Raw genomic sequence first — 21190 nt, forward strand, 5'->3', positions numbered from 1 at the left:
GCCTGGAACATGGTAAGTGCTCAATAAATGCTCATTCCTTTTCCTAAACAGAGCCAAGAACCAGGCTGAAGGAGGGAGGCCTCGGTGATTTTATGATATGCTTGTATTCAAGCCCATCCTGTTGTTAAAAGGCAGAGGTGCAGAGAAGCCAGAACCTTGACTCATCCAAGTTCTCAAAGTGAGCTGGAGCAGAGGCAGAATGAGCCCAGGTCCCTGATCCCCAGCCCAGGGACCTCTCCATCTCATCCCGTAGCACAGGACATGCTGGGAAGTCTGAGCCTCTGTAAAGTGACTGCCTTAGGATGATTGACCTTGGAAGGCCCTTCCTGCTCAGCATCAGCAACATTGTCTCCACCCCACCCAGTGGCTGGGATGTGCTGAGTGCTAACCAGCCGCCTCCAGATCCCGTGATGTACGCCCAAATGGGGGACATATGGTAGGAACAGGAAACGCCCAGGGACTGACCCTTGGTGCAGACTCTGTAGCCACTAGTCCAGCATCCTCAGTCCACCCACAAGCCTGGGCCCTGAGCCCACCTGTACAGCTGCCCCTCGCTGCCAAGCTGGAAACGCTCATATTGGGCATAGGCCTCGTTGCCTTCCCAGTCTTGCAGCTCCACACGCAGAGAGTAGGCTGCCCTGCTGGTGAGATGGTGCACCAACTCGTTGCCCAGCCAGTGCTCCCCAGCTGGATCACCAAAGCCCTAGGAAGAGAGGAAGGTCAGGGTGGGCTGTATGCCAAGGAGGGAGGCTATGCCTCAGGCTGAGGGGCTGGGCTGGGCCAGGGTCTGGGGTCACTTATCCAAAACCACTTGGCCTAATGATCAAGTTCATAAAGTACAGTGTGGGCAGAACTGGGGAGAGGGGAGCTCCCCAACTTCTAGAGCAAAAAAACTAAAACTTTTGCAACTATAAAAGTCTGTTAAAACAATTGAATCACGTTCTATTAAGTTTAAGAACAGGCCAAACTAATCTGTGTTAACAGAAGTCAGAATAACAACTTCCTTTGGGGGAGTACTGATTGGGGGGAGCCCACGGAGGGCTTCTGGGGTGCTGGAAATGTCCTATATCTGTATCTGAATGGTGGTCACATGAACGAGCACCTACGTAAAAATGCTCTGACTTTTACACTTAAGGTTTGTGCACTTAGTGCATCTCTGTTAAATCTCAATTTAAAAATTAAAGATTTTAATCAACTGCAAAAATGATAGAGCAAACTTTGTTCAGTGACATGGAAGCAACTACAAAATTCCAGCAACATAGACATGTAAAGAAAAGGGGGTCACAGGTGTTCTAGGGCAGTGGTCGGCAAACTCATTAGTCAACAGAGCCAAATATCAACAGTACAACGATTGAAATTTCTTTTGCGAGCCAAATTTTTTAAACTTAAACTTCTTCTAACGCCACTTCTTCAAAATAGACTCGCCCAGGCTGTGGTATTTTGTGGAAGAGCCACACTCAAGGGGACAAAGAGCCGCATGTGGCTCGTGAGCCGCAGTTTGCCGACCACGGTTCTAAGGTGACAAGAAATCAAAGTTCTCGGCCAGAACAATAATTCAGCACCAAGGACAGAGCGCACCTAAGCCCCACTCCCCACTTTAGCCTTGCTGTGCTGCTGATTCGTATAATGGTTAATATGCACTCTTTTCCATATTTCTGGATCTGAGCACCCTATATATCTTTGCTATTTTAATGACTTTGATTTTTCAAATCAAAAAGACTCAAGAACACTCATAGCTCACTTTGGTATTTAAGTATTTATCAAATGGTCAGCAAGCAGGCACAAAAAAATAATATTGTTGTATTTCCTTGTGGGTATCTTTGTCCATTTCTTTTGCTTTTGAAAACTATAAGAGCTTTTCAGCCAGCTTGCCAGAAATCCTTTATTCATAATTTAATTAAAAAAATTGGAAGACAATTGATCTCTACTTCTTATCTTGTAAAATGCACATGGTTTTTGAGCCAGCAATTCCACATTACAGATTCTTTCCTGCAGATGTGGTCGCCTATGCGTACAAAGACAAGGAAATTCACTTAAGCAGTGCAGCCAGGAGTGGGAGAGAGAGATTACTGTTTTTATGTTCCCTTTCTTTGTAGTCTTACTTTTTTTTTTAAGCACTGTATATATGTCAGCTTTTCTAAAATTTAAAACAAAAAGACGTTAAAGTTTCATTATTTGATATATGTCAGAACTTGCTAAAAGAAGGTCTAAATTTAGAGCATAGAGTCCCTGAAAGTGAATGTGCACCGGGAAAGTTTGTTTGAAGGTGGTTGGTTTTGAGTGGGCTGATTTTTTTGTTTTTTTTAGGAAGGGTTAAGGACAAATCACCTCCCTGTCCACAACCCACCCCCCACCCCAGGTTTCAGGGCTGAAAAGCCCCTCCTCAGGGCGGCAATGTTACCTGTTTATAATCGTTCCAGTTCCGCTGAAAATTCACGCTGCCATTCGCACGGCGCTGAATGAGAGTCCACCCACCTCCATTGGCTTCCATGTCACAGAAAACCTGAGGGAATTGGTGGGGAGAGGGGGTTGGGAGTCCGTGGAGGCAGCCAGAAGCCAGGTGTGTGGGCCAGCTCAGGCCTGATCTGGCCAACAGAAACTCACATAACAACAGATGAGCCTGGTGGTCAAGGGCCTCAGAATGACCCAGGTTCAAATTCCCCACCCATTGTCATTATTTTTCTAGAGGGCAAGTGATGCCCTCTCAGGGCCTTTTTTCCCCTCATTTGTAAAATGGGGTATTAATTCCTTAACCTCCTGGCATCTGTTTCTCATCTGAAAACTGGGGTTGTTGTGAGAATTAAATGAGATGAATCATCTAAAGAACAGAGCCTAGCATGCACTAGGCACTAAATCAATACAGGCTTTTCACTCACTATTATTGCTGGTTTGCTGTAAGGATGAAATGTGATAAGTGTAAAGTGCTTGGCATACAGAATAGACTCAAGAAATGCTATTCCATGCAGTGGACAAATGTTTTCTGAACACTTCCTATGGGCCGGACTCCATTCAAAGCACTGGATGCCAATATGGGTAAGAAAAAAAGAGTTCTTTCTCTCAGAATGCTTACCATCTATGACAATCACATCTTTCAGTCTAACCTTTGTTCACATGTTATTTTTTCCAGTTCATTACATGTTCATTGTTCAGTGAAGATAAACTTGGTGCCTGGCCCTGGGTCAGAAAAGTCAGAGACAGATCAGATGTACATTGACCCTGTTTGTCAACTGACTTGGTTTGGAGGAGGCTAGGATAGTGCAGGCGGACTATTGATGACAAACACTTGGGCAGCTACAAGGAGAGCCCTCAAAAAGGAGTCACTGGGAAACCCTGGAAGGCTTCCCAGAGGAGGTGGCATTGGAACAGGGCCTTGGTTGATAATGTGCGAGTCTGGCATTTTCCGTGGAAGGAGCAGCAGGAGTAGAGGCTCTGAGATAGTAAAGGCCTGCTCAGTGAGAGAAGACAGGGGCATCGTTGTGAGGATAACAGAGGGTGCAGGAAGGAAAACTGAGGCCCAGAGAGGGGAAGGGATTTGCTCAAAGCAAGTGAGTCTAAGGTAAAGCTGAGGTTTGAGCACAGATCTCTTGCCTCCCAGACCAGCTCTTCCCTCTTCCCAAATTTCAGCCATTCACACCTTCCCAAATTCTACCAAAGCTCAGTTTATTTAATTTCATATAGAATGTTTACTTTAAAAGGACTTCTTATCAGTACCATAAGTGGAAAACTAATAACACTTGCCTTTGTTCAGATTTGTTTAAAATAAATATAATGAAAAAAAATTGTGTTATGAAATTCTAGCTAGAAACGGAGAGCCTGATCTCTCTTTGTTAAAAGGGACTCTGGCAGGTGTGTTAAATAAAGACAATCTGGAAACAAACTGAGCCATTCTCCTTGAGATATTCAGAAGGGCTGAAAGGAAATGGAAAAGGGAAGTATGAAGTGTGAAGACTGGCAAATTGTTCCTCATACCCTTCCACTACTGGGCCTGGCCCCAAACCCTCCCTCCTGACCTCCATACTTTCCCTTGACCCCCCGTCCCATCTGATAACTGGACCTCAAAGCTCAGGGCAACCTTGTTAGCCACTCATTGAAGACAGTCCCTAACTTCCCAGTGGAGCAGAGAGCCCCCACTCCTGCCTTCACCTGACTATATGCCAACTAGAAATAAACTTTGTGCTAAGATCCTAGAATTTCAGGGGTTGTTTGTTACTTCAGCTAGCATTACCTTAACCAACACAGAACTATTTCCTGTGATTCCGACTTAAAAGCACCTCTGGGGAAGATGCAGGAGAAGGGTGCACTTCCAACTTTGGGAACTTCTGTGGAAGTTCCAAGGAAGTCCACCCCACCTTCCTTGGAATCTAAGATGTTGGACAGGCCTGAAGTTGATGAGGGAGGAGGATTTGTCTGCGAAGCCCTTGGCTCAGTACCTCTGATAGCCTCAGCCCCCAGGGAGCCCCCTAACCTTTCTGGGCTCTGTCATATTGGCCACATGGATGGTGTAGACGCCACTGGTATTGGCCCCGAAGCTCTGGATCTCTGCACAGTCCTGGAACACCTGCTCAGCTGCAACTGGACGAAGCAAAAACAACTGCAGGTGAGCTTAGAAGAGAGAGAAGAGGCCAGGTGGGCACTCCTGCCTGCTCGGTGCCAGGTTCCTGGTTGGAAGGTGCTGGGGACAGGGAGATGAATCAGACCTGGGAAGGCTTCCTAGAGGAAGTGACAGTGAGCTGGGACCTGGGTAAGGAGCAGGCGTTGCCCAAGTGGCACAGGAGAGGGTGTTCCGGGCAAAGGGAACGGTATATGCCAAGGCTCCAAGGTGGGAACAGTCCTGGTGTGTGCAGGGAACAGGGCGCAGTGAGGGGAATTGAGTGAGGCCGGGAGGGGAAATGATTCACACCATGCGAACTGGTCTGAGGCCAGAGAAAGCTCTGGTTGTCTGATCAACCTGAGAGGAGCAGGGCAAGGCTGGCTCAGGAAGGAAGGACACACGAGGAGGGATTTGTCCTTGGAGCTCCCTTGGGTGGGAGGCTCAGAGTCCCCTCCACAGGCCACCCCTTCCCCTGGATATCCCTGAAGCCTAGAGGTGGGCCCTCCATTATGCTCCCACTGTGAGCTGACCCCCGGTCTTAGGAGCCCATGTTTCTTCCCTCAGGAGAATATTAGTGACTGAATCCCACTGGCACCCTGGGGGCCTCAAGCCTGATCTGAAAAAAAAAAAAAAAAAGAAAAAAGAAAAAGAAAAAGTGACTGTTGACCAATAGAAAGGGATTAAAATCCCCCTCTCTGCCTCCTTTTAGAGGTGTCCAATTATAGACTTGAGCTACAAGTCCTTCAGAATCCAATCTCTAGGTAGGTGGTTATCCAAGGTTATCTAAAATTCCAGATAGACAGGTATCCTCACCAATGAGGAACCAGGAGGCTACCAGGGGGCAGGACTTCCTGTTTTGGCCTCATACTTGTACCTGGATCCCAGGTCCTGGAGCTGGGGCACCTGTTAGAAAGAAGCAGTTTTTCCTAGATCACAAATGAAATGACTAAGGCCTCACATCCACCAGGCATAGACATTCCCTGGGCAGATGCCGGGGCGAGGCACCAGCTGGTGATGGGCTCGGGTCACCTTGCATCTCAGGATTTGGAAGGTATCCACCTCTTCTGCCATGGCTTCCTCAGGGCTCAGCCCCCTACCAGCAGGGTCTGCCCGACTTAGATGGAGCCCTGGTGCCATCCTCTGTCCCCCAATAGCTGCCAGCCACAGTGCCTGGCATCCAACACTATAGCTGGATTCCTTGTGCTGTCAGGCTTTCAGCTCCCCCATGGCGACCCAGAGCAGTAGGCACCCTTTCCTGGGTCTTTCTCACCAAGCCACCCTCCGCTCCGTGGCTCTAATCAAGCTTCCTAAACAGTCCTAGCTGCTCAAGCTGCCCTCGGGTTAGAGTTCCCTTTCCTTAGCACAGCCTTTTAGGCCTTTCGTGGTCTGCAAAGTTCAGAAACACGACTAGCAGAGCATCTGGCACATAGTAGGCACTCAACAAACATGCATGTTCTTCTCCTTCCCTCAGACACACACGGACGGGGTGTGGGGTGGGGTGGGCATTTTTACAAGAGACACAGGCCATGACTATCTTGTTCACTGCTGTATGCCCAGCACCCAGCACTGGGCCTGGCGCACAGGAAGTGTTTGTTGACTGACTGATTGAACTGGAAACAGCAGTGCCCTGGCCACCCCGGTGGGCCCCGTCAGAAGGAGCCGGTGGGGACTGAGGAGCAGGCCCATGCATTGTTCTCCTTTGCAGAAGTCAGGGCCAGAGGTGCCACCTTACTTCTCTTTGGGCCTCGTTGACTCATGGGCAAGGGTGTTAGGACGAGAGAAGCCTTTGGGGGAACATTGAGTCTCACCTCCCCGTTCTATAGGTAGGGAGATGGGGACCCAGGGAGGGGTGGAGAAAGCCCAGCAAGTGGAAATCCTGAAACCCAAAAGTGTTCATCTAAGCTGGTGGTGCCCTTGTTATTATCATCATTTCCACTAAACAGATGGGGAAACTGAGGACAGGGGCATGCCCAGGGTTACTCATGGAGTCAGGGAGAAGAGTCTGGATTGGTTCCTGTTGGGACTTGTCACCAGTATTATTATTTGTTGCTGTTATTTCTATTTCACAGGTGGTGGGAGAGGGGTGAGGCCTCTCCCTTGGTGGCTTCGAGGCTGAGGCTCTGGAATGAACAGGGAGGGTAAGCAGGATGTGCCCCCCACCTACCCCCCCCTCCACACACACACTGGTCATACCCTGCTCTCGCGGGCCCTGGGCCACCGTGCGCAGCAGGCGCTTCATGGACTCCAGCAGTCGGTCCTGCTGCCTCTGCAGGAGGCTGGAGTTGCTTCTGGCCGCGCGCAGGCTGCGCGCGAGGCCGACGAGGGCGCCGTTCTGGCGGCTCAGCAGGCTCCCCAGCCGCTCCTTCTCCTGGCGGAGGCTGGCCAGCTGCGCTTGCTGCTGTGTCTCCAGGGCTCGCAGCCGGGTCTCCAGCGCGCTGCGGGGCGGGGCGCACAGGGGTGAGCCCGCCTTCCCCACCCGGCAGCCACGCTTGGACGCTTTCCCCTGGGTCCCCGGGTGACTCAGCAGTACAGACCCGCGCTGAGGCTCAGAGAGGCAGAGCGTTCAGCCAGAGTTGCAAAGCTCAGAGGCCCGTGGCCCAGAATGAGAAACGGAGGAAAGAGAGACTCAGTCCTATAAGAGATTTGGGTCCAGCAGAGGGAAGAGGTGGGCCTGGGAGGAACATGCCAGCAATCAGTAGCCACGATCAAATCCCAATCTGCTCGCCTTTGGTCCGGCAGTCCCCTCTCAGGAAGGAACGTCCAGGGAGCAGATGCCATCGGGGGATTTGTTGTAATAGAACGAAATAGCCTAAGTGCCCAGCAGCCAAGGCTGGCTGAGTCTGTTCTGGCTGGTGTTCCTGGAAATATTCTGGAGCCGCGAAGAGGAGGAGGCAGAATCACTTGCACAGGATTGGAAAGATGCCCAGGACTTGATGAGGAACGCCCCGGGCACACCAATGCCTCTAGTCTAACCCCACATGTGGGAGAATAAAAAAGAGAGAAAGAAGAAAAGCATTAATGTAAATGTAGAGGGTTGCAGGTGAACTTACAGGAAAAGGCGCAGAAAAACCTGTGGAAGGATGCAGTGCCGCCTGCCTGCGTTGTAGAAAAAGCGAAAGAAAAAGCGGAAGAATCCACTAAGTGCTGTGACTTCTGCAGAGCAGGCTTGAGTGGATGGAGATGGGGAGGAGGGGGAGGGGCTGCGTGGAGGGCGCCGACTTTCCCTTTCATTTTACACAGGTCTCTATTGTCTGATGATATAAGCATGAGGCATTTTTGTAATGAGTTGGGGAAAAAAAGTTTTTTAAAGAAAAAGGCTTTTGACTCATCCCTTCCACGTTTGGCATTTTATCGCACAGATTTGAGACAAGGAATGCTGTTCATCGCATCACTGGCTCAACTGCCAAAAATTGGAAACAACCTCAAGACCCATTAATTGGGGACGTGGAAATAAATGCAGAGACAGGAGAAGAGAATGAGCAAGGGTGTCATGCACGTATAGAACCATTTCCAGGGCAAAATTCATACATATTTATATCCACGCATTAACTATTCATACATATCTATAAGAAACCTTCTTATATCAGCTTCTAGAATGTCAGCTCTACCAGGACCGGGATTTTTGTCTATTTGTTCACTTCTCTAACCCCTGGGTCTATAAATGGTGCCTGACACATGGTAAGAGCTCAAAAAAAAATAATTCCTCCCCCTCCCCGCCCCCCAAATATTGTTGGTTGAATGATGGAAGAACACACAAAGAACTAGGAACAGCGGCTTCCTCTGCTGCAGGAGGGTGGGTGGCTGAGGGAAAGGGAAAGGAGGGAGAGATTTTCTTATATGTGAGGTTATGCTGACCCATTCTCCAGGCTACACACCAAGCCCAGCCAGGGCAGAGGGAATTCCCCTGATCCCTAATTATGTTGCAGGAAGAGAGGGAATTTGGGCACACTCCGATTCTAGAATTTTAGCCATCTCCAAGGGCCGAGAGCTAATTGATGCCATCCATCTGCACTGATTTCTAGGCACCTGGTGCCAATTCAGAGTGATGGGGAGCATTCCAGTCTTTGCCCTACCCCACCTGGGGGTGGGAGGGTGAGAATAAGAAGGTGACAAGCTATCATTAACTGCGCCCAGATCAGAGGGGGCTGGGCGGTCCTCGTGGCCTTATCTTGACCCATCACATGAGCAGCAATAACACCTTGCCGTGTCCATAGGCCTGTGGCACCCTGACCTTGGCAGTTTTTTCTCTACTCAGCTTGAAACTGAGATGAAATCAGCCTTGGATGTCTGCCTTAGCTATACCCCATGACTCTTTTCTCTTTGTAGTTTGAAGGGTGTTCCCCTTATATGTATTTGCTGATAAATGCAGAGATTCTCTACCATGCAGACAGGAAATTGGTAACTAACTGTGCTTGCTTCCGGGAAGGGAAATTGGTGAATGAGATCAGATTTATTATTATTATTTTTTACAAATAAATAATTCAAATTAAAATTTACAGGGTAAATTTATGGTACATAAATTGTAGCTCAATAAAAGCTGTTAAAAATTTACAAAATATATAAATGGAGAAAGGAAGGAAGCAAAGAAGGAAGGAAGGAAGGAGAAAGAAAGAATCAGGGTGCCCTGAGCTCCAGGAGAATGCCTGTCCCCACCCAAGCCCTATACCTGCCTGGCCCCCAGCTCCAGCCTCAGCCCAGCCCCCATGTCTACCTTCCCTCCAAGGTCAGTCTGGTTTCCAATACTAACTTTAGTCCTTACCACTGCCCTGGCCTAGCCCCAGCTCTAGCTCCAGCCCTAGCCCCCAAATGATGCCTCACTCCAGTCCTAATCTAGGCCTCTAGCTCTGTCCCCAGCCCCTGTCCCAGGCACTAGCCCACATCCAGCTTCCAACCCTGGCCCTGGCTCCAGCCCAGCCCTGGCCCTTGGCTTGGGCCCCAGCCCCTCTCCTGGCCCCGTGCCAGTGCCCACCTGTTGTAGTCCTGTAGCCGGTGGAGCTCAAGGCCCTGTAGGAACAGCTGCTTCTCCAGCTTGTTGGTGGACAGTGAGGTCTCCTGCATCTGGATCTCCATTCTTGATGTCTGGTTCAGTACCTGCCTCGGCCAGCAGGAGGGGCGGGGGCTGTGTAAAGCCTGCAGGAGGCCTTCCCAGCAACTGCCCACCTGCCCACGGGCTCTGCCATCCCAGAAACTTGCTGACCTGTTTTCACCCTCCCAGTAGTTAGTTCCTGTGGTTGTTCATTCACTCATTCATTCACTCACTCACTCACTCACTCACTCACTCACTCACTCACAGGCCCTAGCTGAGCTTATGATCTTCATTCTAAGTTTGCTCTTCCCATCACTGCACATGGCAGCTCCATTCCCCCTGCTCAGGCTTGACCTCCACATCTAATCCCTCAGCGAGTCCCATCAGCTCCATCTTCCACATGGCCACCTGACCACCCCCCTCCCTGTCCATGGACCCTACTCTCGCCTGGTCTTCGTCATCTCTCAACCTGTGTCCTGTGCCAGCTTATTCATAGGGCTCCCTGTTCCTGTCCTTGTCCCCTACAGTCCATTCTCTGCTCAAAATCTTCGTGAGGCTCCCACATCATGAGTGAAAAAGCCCAGCTCTCACCATCTGGAGAGGGCCTGTGATGCCATATGCCCTATCACCTCTCTGACCCCTGGCCCACCACTTGCTCCCTTGCCACTCCAGCTACACTAGCCTCCTGGAGCTTGTCAGCCTGGTCCCATCTCTGAGCCTTTGCACATGCTGTTTTCCTTGTCTGGACTGCTCTCCCAGTAAAGGCTCCCATCCTACCTTCTCAGTGGTGCTTTCCTGGCCTCACAGTCTAAACCTGCAACTCACCCCTCCCACCTCTGCCACCACACACCCCCATCGCTCTCATCCATGCTATTCTCCTTAGCACTATCACCATCTCACACACATATGTTGTTTATCCTGTTTATGTTCTTGAACCTCCTTAGAAAGGAAGCTCCATGAGGGTAGGAACGTGTACCTGTTTTATTTAGTGCTATAAATTAGTACCGGGCCCCTCCAGCTGTGCCTGGCACATAGTAGGGGTTCAACAAACGGGTGCCCATTTGTCAGTCACCTTTTCATCCATTTCTGTACTCACCCTCCCATTTATACAGCTGTCTCCTCTCTCAGTCAGTGGCCCCCTGAGGTCTAATGAATTGTTTATTTCCCATCTCCCCTGGAGCACTGTGAGCCCCTGAGGACAGGGGAGTGTGCTGTCCCCCTTCATCCCTGTGCCCAGCACAGACCTGAGCATTGGAGTCAAAGCCAGTGTCCCCCCTAGGACTCGTGGCCTGGTGGGAGACAATTTTGTGACAGGGTCCTCAGGAGGGGCCCCAGGAGGATGCAGGCCCAGAGGAGGCCCTGACATTACCCAGGAACAGAGGTCAAGGAAGATGACCTGGGCTGTGAGCCAGCCTGGCCTGCCGCAGGCCCCCCAATGCCACCCGCTCACCCCCTGGTACCTGAGCCTCCATGTCAGTCAGCCGGTGGGCCTGGGCGGTGGTCTGGTTCAAGAGGCTGGTGCCCAACTCCAGCACGGCGGCTGTCTGGTTTTGGACCACGTGCTGTCGTGCCTGCGCCAGTTGCGACCTCAAGTTCATCTGGATGTACCTTTCTAGCTGTGGGGAGACCGTGGGCTGGGTCACCGGCAGGAGCGGGCGGAAGGCTCCTGTCCCTTCCTATGTCTCCACGAAGGACGTAGAACAACCAGTAGAGACGTCCCTGCCATGCCAGGCCACCATTACCTCCTGCCTGGACTATTCCAGCAGCTTTCTCCCTGGCTTCTCTGCCTCCACTCTTGTCCCTCTCTGCCTAGTCCATCCTCCACTCAGCAGCCAGAGGGATCCCGTTAAACTAAGTCAGGTCACATTCTTCCTCCGCTCAAACCTCTCCCAGGGTTCCTACCTTACTCACAGGGAAAGCCAAAGTCTGCAGCTTGCTGTATGACATGGCCTCCCGCTGCCACTCTGATTTTCTCTTTAGTCCTCTCTTCCTCCCTCACTCCAGAGGCACTGGCCTCTATGACATCCCTTCAACACAGCGAGCATGTGCCTACCTCAGGGCCTTTGCACATGCTGTTCCCTCTGCATGGAGAAGCCTCTCCCCACCAACCCCATCACATGGTTCACTCCCTCATGTCATTTCAGGTCTCTTCTTATCACGTATCAATCCCTGACTTTATATTACACTAGAGGCCTGATGCATGAAATTCATTCATGGGTACGGTCCCTAGGCTGGGCTGGCGATCAGGGCCAATCTGTGGGGTGACCAGTGGGGTGATTGGGGCCCCCCACTGGCACCTGACTGGCGAGGGGATTGGGGCAGAGGGGCAATAGCATCTGCCTTGGCTGGCCTGGAGTTGAGCATCTGCCCCCTGGTGATCAGTGCATGTCATAGCGACCAGTCGTTCCGCCATTTGGTCCATGTGCATATTAAGCTTTTATTATATAGGATATTTCTCTGTCTATTGCCTGATTTACCCTTGGAATGTCAATTCCACAAAGCCAGAAATTTGGTCCTGCTCAACACTTTATCTCCATGTCTAGCAGAATGCTTAACGCATGCTGGGTGCTCAATAAATAAGTGTTCAATGAATTGATAGAAAAGGGGGAGCATACGGGTCAGAGCATAGCCCCCAAAATCATGCCCATTACCCAGCTTCCTAGGGGAGAGCCAGCAGCAGAGAGTGGGGACACATCTTTCCTCGTATAAGAGTTTGCAGGTCCACCTGCCACGCTGGACTTCTTGTTTTCCTGGCCCTTGCCATCGGCCAAACAGGGTGGATCTGGCCTGTCTCCAAGGGTTCTCCCAGCTTGAAAGTTCAGGGATTCCACAAGGTGATGCTCAGTTCCCTGACAGGACTGCCTTTTCCCCAAGAGCAGGAGGCGCGGGTCTGGCAGCGACACCAGGATCAAGTTGCAAAGGTGCACAGTGTGTTCCAGGGCTCAGTGCCCCTCCTGCTCTCCCTCTCCATCCTGCACACATACCGCACCCTCCCCCTCCCACACACACACTGCCAGCTTCTGTCCTTGCGCTCTCCCTCAGCCTTCCAGGAGGTCCCACAGGGCGCCTGGGAAGCCTGGTTCTCCCTAAGGAGAGGTGGAAACCTTGGCTGGGGGCCCAGGCTCTGGCTGCTTCCTCCTTCATCTCTTCTCCCCGCTGCCATCTCAATTGTCGGCTCCCATCCCGTCCCATGTGCTTTTGAAGGAGCATCTTCTATTGTAGTGCAAGGTCAAATCCAGAAGAGGGTGCATCTGGGTGCACTGGCATTGACTAAAACAGTGGTTCTCAAAGGGTGGTCCTTGACACAGCACCCCCAGGGAGCTTGTTAGCAATGCACCTTTCTAGGTCTCACCCCAGACCTACTGAATCAGAAACTCTGGGGTGACACCAGCCCTCCAGGTGAGTCTGACACTTAAGTGTGAGGACCCTGAGTGCCGAGGTCACAAAGTGACTTCAAGCCCCTGTCCCCTTGGCACCCCCTTCTTTACCTGCATCCTCAGCCCCAGCCCACGGTCCCCTGCAGCACACGAACATGCTTCAACAGCTCCCATGTGAGAAGTAGAGGAGCCTGGCTGGTGTGGCTCAGTTGGTTGGGCATTGCCCTGGGCACCAAAAGGTCACCGGTTGGATTCCCTGGGCACATGCTCTGGTTGTGGGCTCCATCCTGGCAGGGGGTGTGCAGGAGGCAGCTGATCAGATCAATGTTTCTCTCTTTCCCTCTGCCTTTGTTTCTCTCTAAAAATCAATAAAAATAAAAAGTAAAGAAAAAAAAAATCTTGGACACCCCAGATCCCTTCAACTATGCCTCCAATTTCTCTGGTCCCCTCAATAATATAACTTTTTGAACAAATTGTCTCCATTTTCTCACCTCCATTCTTACCCTCACCTTAAAAAATTTAACAACATTATTATGGTACTAGTGAGCCGGTGCACAAAATTCATGCACATTAAAAGAGGATTTATTAGAGGAAATAATTTAATATTGCTATTTGCCCTTTCTTTATAATAGAAGTGTCAGAGACTAAAGAAAATTAGTAAAATGTATATGAAAACCTTCCTCCTGTCCTGGCCAGTCCCACCCTTGTCAAGGCCTGCCGGGGAGGGGGAGTAGCCTCAGGTCCCCTGGCCTGGCACCAGGATGGGGGGCATGGCCTGAGGTCCCCCAGCCCAGACTGGGGTGGGGGCGTGCCTTGAGGTCCTCCGTTAAGCCCCACCAGGTGGGGGACATGGCCTGAGATCCCCTGCCAAGCCCTGCTGGGTGTGGGGCATGGCCTGAGGTCACCCATCAAGCCCTGCCAGGCAGGGGGTGCAGCCTCAGGTCCCCTGTCAAGCCCCACCTGGTGGGGGGCGCAGCCTGAGTTATCCTGACCCAGCACTGAGGGTGCACCTTGAGGTCCCCCATCAAGTCCTGCTGGGTGGGGGGGGGGGGGGCACAGCCTGAGGTCCCCTGTCAAGCCCAGCCAGGCAGGGGGCGCAGCCTCAGGTCCTCTGGCCTGGTGCTGGGGTGGGGGGTGCAACCTGAAGTCCCCTGTCAAGCCCCACCTGGTGAGGGGTGTGGCCTTAGGTCCCCTGGCCTGGTGCTGGGGTGGGGGGAGCAGCCTGAGGTCCCCTAGCCCAGCACCAGGACGGGAAGCCCACCTTGAGGTCCCCTGTCAAGCCCTGCCAGATGAGGGGCAGGGCCTGAGGTCCCCTGTCAAGCCCCATGGGGGCAGGGGAGGGCATAGCCTCAGGTCCCTGCTGATTGCTCATTAAGGCTCCTTAGGGAACTTGGCCTCAGCTGTGGGTGCAGGCATCTTTGTGACAGAGTGATGGTCAATTTGCATATTCCCTCTTTATTATTTAGGACTAGTGACCTGGTGCACGAAATTTATGCACATTAAAAGGGGATTAATTAGAGGAAATAATTTAATATTGCTATTTGCCCTTTCTCTATAATAGAAGTGTCAGAGACTAAAGAAAATTAGTAAAATGTATATGAAAACCTTCCTCTTGTCAGAGTCTGGGGCTTACCACAGGACCCAGAGTAAAGTCCCTGCCCATCCACATGCACCTCAAAATCACGTGAGACCCAGACCCAGCTGCCCCCGCCTCCCCGCATTGGGCTAGATCAGCCTTGGGCAAACTACGGCCCACGGGCCGGATCCAGCTGTTCTATCCGGTTCTCTTGCTCTCCCCTCCGCTCCTTTACTTTGAATTTATATTAGTTCACACAAACACTCCATCCATGCTTTGGTTCCAGCCCTCTGGTCCAGTTTAAGAACCCATTGTGGCCCTTGAGTCAAAAAGTTTGCCCACCCCTGGGCTAGATCCAGACCCGGCCAGTCCCACCCTTGTCAAGGCCTACCAGGCAGGGGGCGTAGCTTCAGGTCCCCTGGCCCGGCACCAGGACGGGGGCGTGGCCTGAGGTCCCCTAGCCCAGACTGGGGCTGGAGGCATGCCTTGAGGTCCTCCATTAAGCCCTGCCAGGTGGGAGACATGTCCTGAGGTCCCCTGTCAAGCCCAGCCAGGCAGGGGGATACAGCCTCAGGTCCCCTGGCCCAGTGCTAGGGTGGGGGGCACGGCCTGAAGTCCCCTGTCAAGCCCCATGGGGGGGCAGTGGGAGAGGGTGTAGCCTCAAGTCCCTGCTGATTGCTCGTTAGGGCTCCTTATGGGAACTTGGCCTCAGCTGTGGGTGCAGCCATCTTTGTGACAGAGTGATGGTCAATTAGCATATTCCCTCTTTATTAGATAGGATACTTCACACATACAAAAAAAAAAGCATAAAGAATAATACAATAAAAGCTGTGTATTTTCCACGCTCAAGAAAAAAATATAACCTATTCTGTTGAATCCTGTGCATCACCCTCACCCCCACCCCCAGGACTCTTTGGTCCTGAGCTTCTATCCCACACTCTCAAGCAGGAAGTTCATTCCTGCCCTAAGACCTCCGCAGGCATCCCCCAAGCCTCTTGATGCAGATGGACAAACCGAGGTCCAGAAGACTTGCCCAAGGTCACTACTTGGTGGGCTAGGTTTCAAGACTCCTTGCTCAGGGGCTTCCTCAGGTCTACAGAACTGGGTAGGACCTCGGGATAGCTTAGGGTCATCTTGAGTGACAGGAACTCCCTCATTGGTCTCTCACTTGCCCTTTGAGTGCAAGTGGCTGAGTGGGGCAAAGGCTACCGGCAGCTGGGGCTCATGATCTAATTTGCCACATCCACTCTCCAGCGTGAGCTCTGGGATGGGTAATCCAGGCCAGATGGGCCCAGTATGGCCAAGGTGGGACTCTGGTGACTGATGTCAGCCTATGTGGTGGGGGTTGGTTTTATACCAGGGTTCGGGAGCCAGCTGAAAGGGGGGGAGGGATCCCAATGAAGGTACCCGCAGGTGATGGGGTCTGCCACAGCTTCCTCCCACCCACCATTGGACCTACCCCTTCTCCCTCACCCTCATGCTGGCAGATTTTTAGGTCTAAGATGGGGAAAGAGGGCCTGGACTCCCGGCATCCCTCCAGCCTGCAAAGAGGCTGATCTCTGGCCCTTGGGCTACCCCCTTCCCTGCTGGCCCTGGGTTTGAGCTCTGGCTCTGCTCCCCTCCAGCGGTGGGCCTCTGGTCATTTAGGGCTCCGCTTCTCTGAGCTCACTTACCAACCTGGGACATGGGGACAGGAAACCCTGCTCCTCACTGAGGAGAGGGCACTGGAAAAGGGCCTTGGAAGAAAGGAAAGGAGTCTTGATGGGCAGGGGCTGGGGGAAGAAGAACGGCGTTTCGGAAAGAGAACGGGTGAGTGTCTGTGGATGAGTCTTAGTAGCCAAGGAAATCTTCTCACACCCCTTTTCCTCCCGCAGTATTTAAATAAAGAAAACTTCAACCGGCAAACAGATAAACAACCTGGGTCCATCCATTCAGTGGATCCTGCTCAGCAGCGTAAAGGAAGCCTCGCAGGAGCCCAAGTGGCTCTCCAGCGTGTTTTGCTGTGTGAGCAAAGCCTGCATACTCAAAGGCTACACGCTGTTTGGTTTGTTTTGTTTATATGACTTTCTGGAAAAGTCAGAATCCAAGGTTACAGGGGCTCAGGCCTGGGGGCAAGGACTGACTACAAAGGGTGATAAGAACTTTTTGGAGTGTGCAATGTCTATATCATGACTGTGGTGTTACATGACTGTACACATTTGTCAAAACTCATAGAACAGCCCTAGCCAGTTTGGCTCAGTAGATAGAATGTTGACCTGCGGACCAGAGGGTCCCAGGTTCAATTCCAGTCAAGGGCATGTATCTTGGTTACAGGCTCCTCCCTGGCCTGGGCCCTGGTTGGGGCACGTGCAAGAGGCAACCAATCGATATTTCTCTCTGTCTTTCCCTCTCTATTTCACTCTCTCTAAAAATCAATGGAAAAATATCCTCAGGTGAGGATTAAAAACAAAACAAAACAAAACAAAAAAACACGCCTCATAGAACTATATGTTAAAAGGGTGAATTTCATTGAATGCGGAATAAAATACAATAGAAAACAAACAACCCACCAACACAAAGTTCTTTCAAACATCCCATATATATCATCATAATAAATATGTTTCCTCAAAGTAATCCCCACCCTGAGTTTCATCCATGTATTCTGCCAGGAGTTATTTCTTGAATACCTACTACGCGCTAGGCACTTTCCTAGGCGCTATGGAATCAGGAATGAACAAAATTGGAAAGTTACCTGATTCCAGTGCACTGCCACTAAATCCATCAGTTAAATTCCAATAGTGACGCTTGCTATGAAGAGAATAAGATGGAGTAATGATTGGGCTCGAGGGCACGGTTAGCCAGAGTGGCAGGGAAACCCTCACCTGAGCTGAGAGGATGAGACAGGCCAGCTGTGGAAAGTCAGAAGGGAAAGACAAGTGCAAAGGCCTGAGGTGGGAGGGTGACTGGTGTGTATGAATGTGACTCCTCAGCCTTCCTTGCCAGGCAGCCTTGGGTAAGTCATGGCACCGCTTGGTGCCTCAGTTTCTCCATCCATTAATGGGTAAACAATCTTGCTTCACAGTCTTGTTGTGAGAAAGAAATGGGATAATTCTCTCAAGGCACATAGGGCAGTGTCCAGCTCACAGTAAGTACATGCTGGTTGTCTTCCTTTATCCTGCGCTCTCTCTGGGAGGCAGGGCATGTTTTCAGTTCCGCTTTTTAGAGGAACCAAATGATGCAGGTGGGTGGCTGCCCCAGAACCACACAGCTGGTCCATGGTACCACTGGGGCCTGGCCACTTGACCTTAGCTCAGTCCTCCTCAGATCCCACAGGGGTTCCCGGGGTCCGTTCCAGGCATTGCAGAGCGGGCTCTGTGGTGAAGCAAACACTCAGAGGCCAGAGGTGCGGGCTCAGGGGACAGACCTAGGGGCTGTTTTCTCACATTTCCTGCCCACAGAGAGAAGAGGGAGAGGGTCTGTGTACATCCAGCCCGCCGAGCTCTGGGGCTGGAAGGAAAGATCCAGAAACACATGCCCTGCCCCCATGGGATGGCCGGGCCAGGCACTTGAACAAATAAACCCATTCCTGGAGGGGGGAGCCGTGCTCGGGGCCTCTGCACCCCTGCACCAGCCCATCCCTAGGCTGAGGGCATCTGTGCCAGTCTTTCTAGGCTCCCCTCTTGGGAAAACAGCCTTCTTCCTCCAAGACATAAATGCTGTTCTCTCCACCCCACCCCCAGCCCCAAGCAGAAAGCGGCCAGGGAAGGTTAGGAAATCAAACCCCAAGAGGTTTGGTTCAGCAGCCGAGATTCATTTCTTGTTTGGATAACCCAAGGCTGAAAATGCCAAGAATTTACGGGCAGCCTGGGGAGGCCGGGGTAGCTGGAAGTCCGGGCAGTGAGGGAGGGTCCAGGCTGCGCCAGGACCCCACACTGCATTCCCGCCCGACTTGCTTTTGACCCATGTCCAGTCAGGCAGGGCCCAGTGGCCACCAGGCGAGGGGCTGAGTTATTCTGAGGTTTGACGTCAGGGAACTGGAGCAAACAGCAGAGGCGAGGGGCAGTGCCAGGTCAGAGGCTCCTGCACAGCCGCCAGCCTCCCCCTTGAGGGGTGGGCGCTGGCCATTGGGCCGGGATGTCCTCCAGGGTGGACAGCGCATGTGGATGCCTGGGGAGGTAGAGGTGGTGGGGACAGATGGCCTAGTGGTTAGGGGAGAATCTGAGAGAATGACAGGGAGAGACTTAGGGAGACACCAGCCAGACAAGAGAGAGAACTGGAGAGTGACAGAGACACACACAGAAACAGGGCCACCTGAGAGCCCCAGGAGAGACTGTGAGAGGCAGAGGCACACGGAGGTGCAAAGAGAGGCAGACAGCGACGCAGGCAGAGGGCCAGCTGCTGCCAGGACAGGGAGGAAGTGCAGTGACCTGCAGGGTCAGGGTTCGGAGTCTGCCAGGCCAGGGGCCCCAGAGACCTGGAAGAAGGCGTGCTGCCCTCTGGTGCTGAGGGGGGCCAGGCGCCTGGGGCCCTGTGTGGCCCTTGTTTTCCTCACTCTCCTCCTCCTCTGAAGGAGCCTGTGGGGAGCACGGGCCAGGGCAGAGGGGCACCTCCTGCTGAGGGGCTGGGAGCTGGGGGGATGGCAGGAATAGTGTGTGCCTTTGTTGGGGGCATGCTGAGGGCAGACACTTTCCAGCTCCGCTGCTCATGGCCCCACATCACATGCCTCACAGGTGTGGCACCGAGTGAGGGCCCACACCGGGTCACAGAGCTAGTCTGTGGTGACCCCAGGAGGCCATGTGACTAACCACGGCACCACTCGGCTCAGCTAGGGGAGCCTGTCCTCCAGCTAGCCTTGCGCCCACCCCCTCAACATTCCTGGCTGCTGCCAGGAGCTGCTGTGCAGCCCACCAAGAGTCTTGACGGACATGAGTCACTGGGGCAGAAGAGAGAGGTGGAAGGAAGGTAAGAAGAGTAGAAGGAGGGGAAGGGAGAGGGGCTCAGGGGAGCAGAGCAAGAAATAGGGAGAGGGAGCAAGGGCAGGGTACCCCCACCCTATGCACATCTGAGCATAGGGCAGAAGGACACCAGCCAGTTGCATGCTGGGAGAAGAGTGGGAATCTGGGATTTGGGATTCTGAGGCAGAAGGGAGCATCCCGCTGGCTCTCAGATCTTGCTGCCCCCACCTCCCCGACACCCTCCAGCCAGGAGAAAGGACCTGCAGTATGGAGGTTGGTTTTTGCCGCTGCATGACTCTGGCAAGCCCCTTCTCTTGGTTGGCCTCAGTTTCCTTATCTGTACAGGGGAGGAGCTGGGGGCATGGCTGGGCAGGCATTGGCCATTGGGAGCTTGCAACAGCACCCCTGCCCCCACCAAGATGAACAGAATCTTGCTGGGTGCTGGGTCTGGGGGGCAGGCTATCTCCCATCACCCCAGGTCACCCCGATGGCCATGGTGATGCTGCTGCTGCTGCTGCTGCTACTAGATAAGGCTATTTTGAAACTCAATTTTTTCTCTTCTGGGTTGTTCTAGAAGAAGCCAAAAGTGGCCTTGGAGTTTCAAAGACTCTGGACTGAGAGACTACACAAGAGAAGAGCCAGCGGGAGGTCACGACCATGGCCACCGAAGGTAGCAAGCGTTCCTGACTGGGGCCGGGGAGAGTAGGATGGAGAGAAATGACTGTTCAGATGCTGCCTATCACTGAGCCAGGGCTCATATGTCCCCACCAGGGGAGGAAGGACCAGGACTCACGTTGCTGTTTCCAGGGAGAGCGCCTGATGGAAACAGGCAGCAGGTATTGAGTTTACTATGTACCTGGCACCGGCCCAAGGACTCACTGTGCCTCATCCCATTAAATCCTCATGGAGGTAGGAGCCGTCACGCTTTTTATAGGAAAGGAAACCAAGGCTCAGAGAGGTGAAGCAACTTGCCCCGGGTCACACAGCAAAGAAGAGGCAGAACTGGTTTCAAATTCCAACCGTTGGGCTCCAGCGTTGGGGCTCTCACCTTTTAGGCTCTGAAGCTACCCACGGAAGTGCAGGACCCAGGGCGAAGCGACTGCCAGGGGTGTTTAGGCGAATGGGTCTGACCTTGTGGCAGGCTCCTCGGGCACAGAGTGACTTGGCAGTGACCTGAACACTGACAGGCATGAGGGAAGCACTCAACCCAAGGGGTCCGTTACCTAGGAGATGACATGGCCAACACTTGCATGAACCCCACCAAAGACCAGCATGATTGGGGATCCCTCGAGAACACTAGCGTAGACAAGTGACATTCCCAACCCTGAGGTTATCTGCCACCCTTGGACTGACCTGACCACGACTGAGCTTCCCCCAGCCAGTGGTACAGAGTTCACAGTGAGATTATGTTGATTAAATGATAGCCCATCAGTCCTCTGCATTCTGGGCAGGTGGGCTACGCGAAGCAGGGACAGTAGCCGGCAGCAGGCTGAGATGGCGCGGGAGCGACCTCGCGGTCTTCCCAGCCACCCCTTGACGTACTGTGGTTTTCTCCATTTTGCAGATGGGGAAACAGGGACTCACTCATCCATAGCCACGTGGCAGGCAAGTGCCGGGGTCAGGCTGCGAACTCAGGTCTGCCTGACTCCTACATCAGTGACCGCTGGCCCACGGTGTTCTATGGGG

At 52.6% G+C, this 21190-nt stretch overlaps 1 protein-coding gene across 1 annotated transcript in view; it reads right to left on the reverse strand.

Moving 5' to 3' along the window:
• Window positions 1–21190, reverse strand: part of ANGPT4 (angiopoietin 4) — a 31481-nt gene that overhangs the window by 5622 nt on the left and 4669 nt on the right. The window contains exons 2-7 of the mRNA XM_080684197.1: window positions 11078–11233; window positions 9561–9682; window positions 6785–7026; window positions 4466–4572; window positions 2402–2503; window positions 537–703 (exon numbers count right to left, since the gene is read on the reverse strand). Of these exons, the coding sequence (XP_080540323.1) occupies window positions 537–703; window positions 2402–2503; window positions 4466–4572; window positions 6785–7026; window positions 9561–9682; window positions 11078–11233 (896 nt within the window). The remainder of the gene's footprint in view (window positions 1–536; window positions 704–2401; window positions 2504–4465; window positions 4573–6784; window positions 7027–9560; window positions 9683–11077; window positions 11234–21190) is intronic.

Source organism: Plecotus auritus (genome assembly GCF_963455305.1).
Source record: "Plecotus auritus genome assembly, chromosome: 8".
NCBI classification, from domain to species: domain Eukaryota; kingdom Metazoa; phylum Chordata; class Mammalia; order Chiroptera; family Vespertilionidae; genus Plecotus; species Plecotus auritus.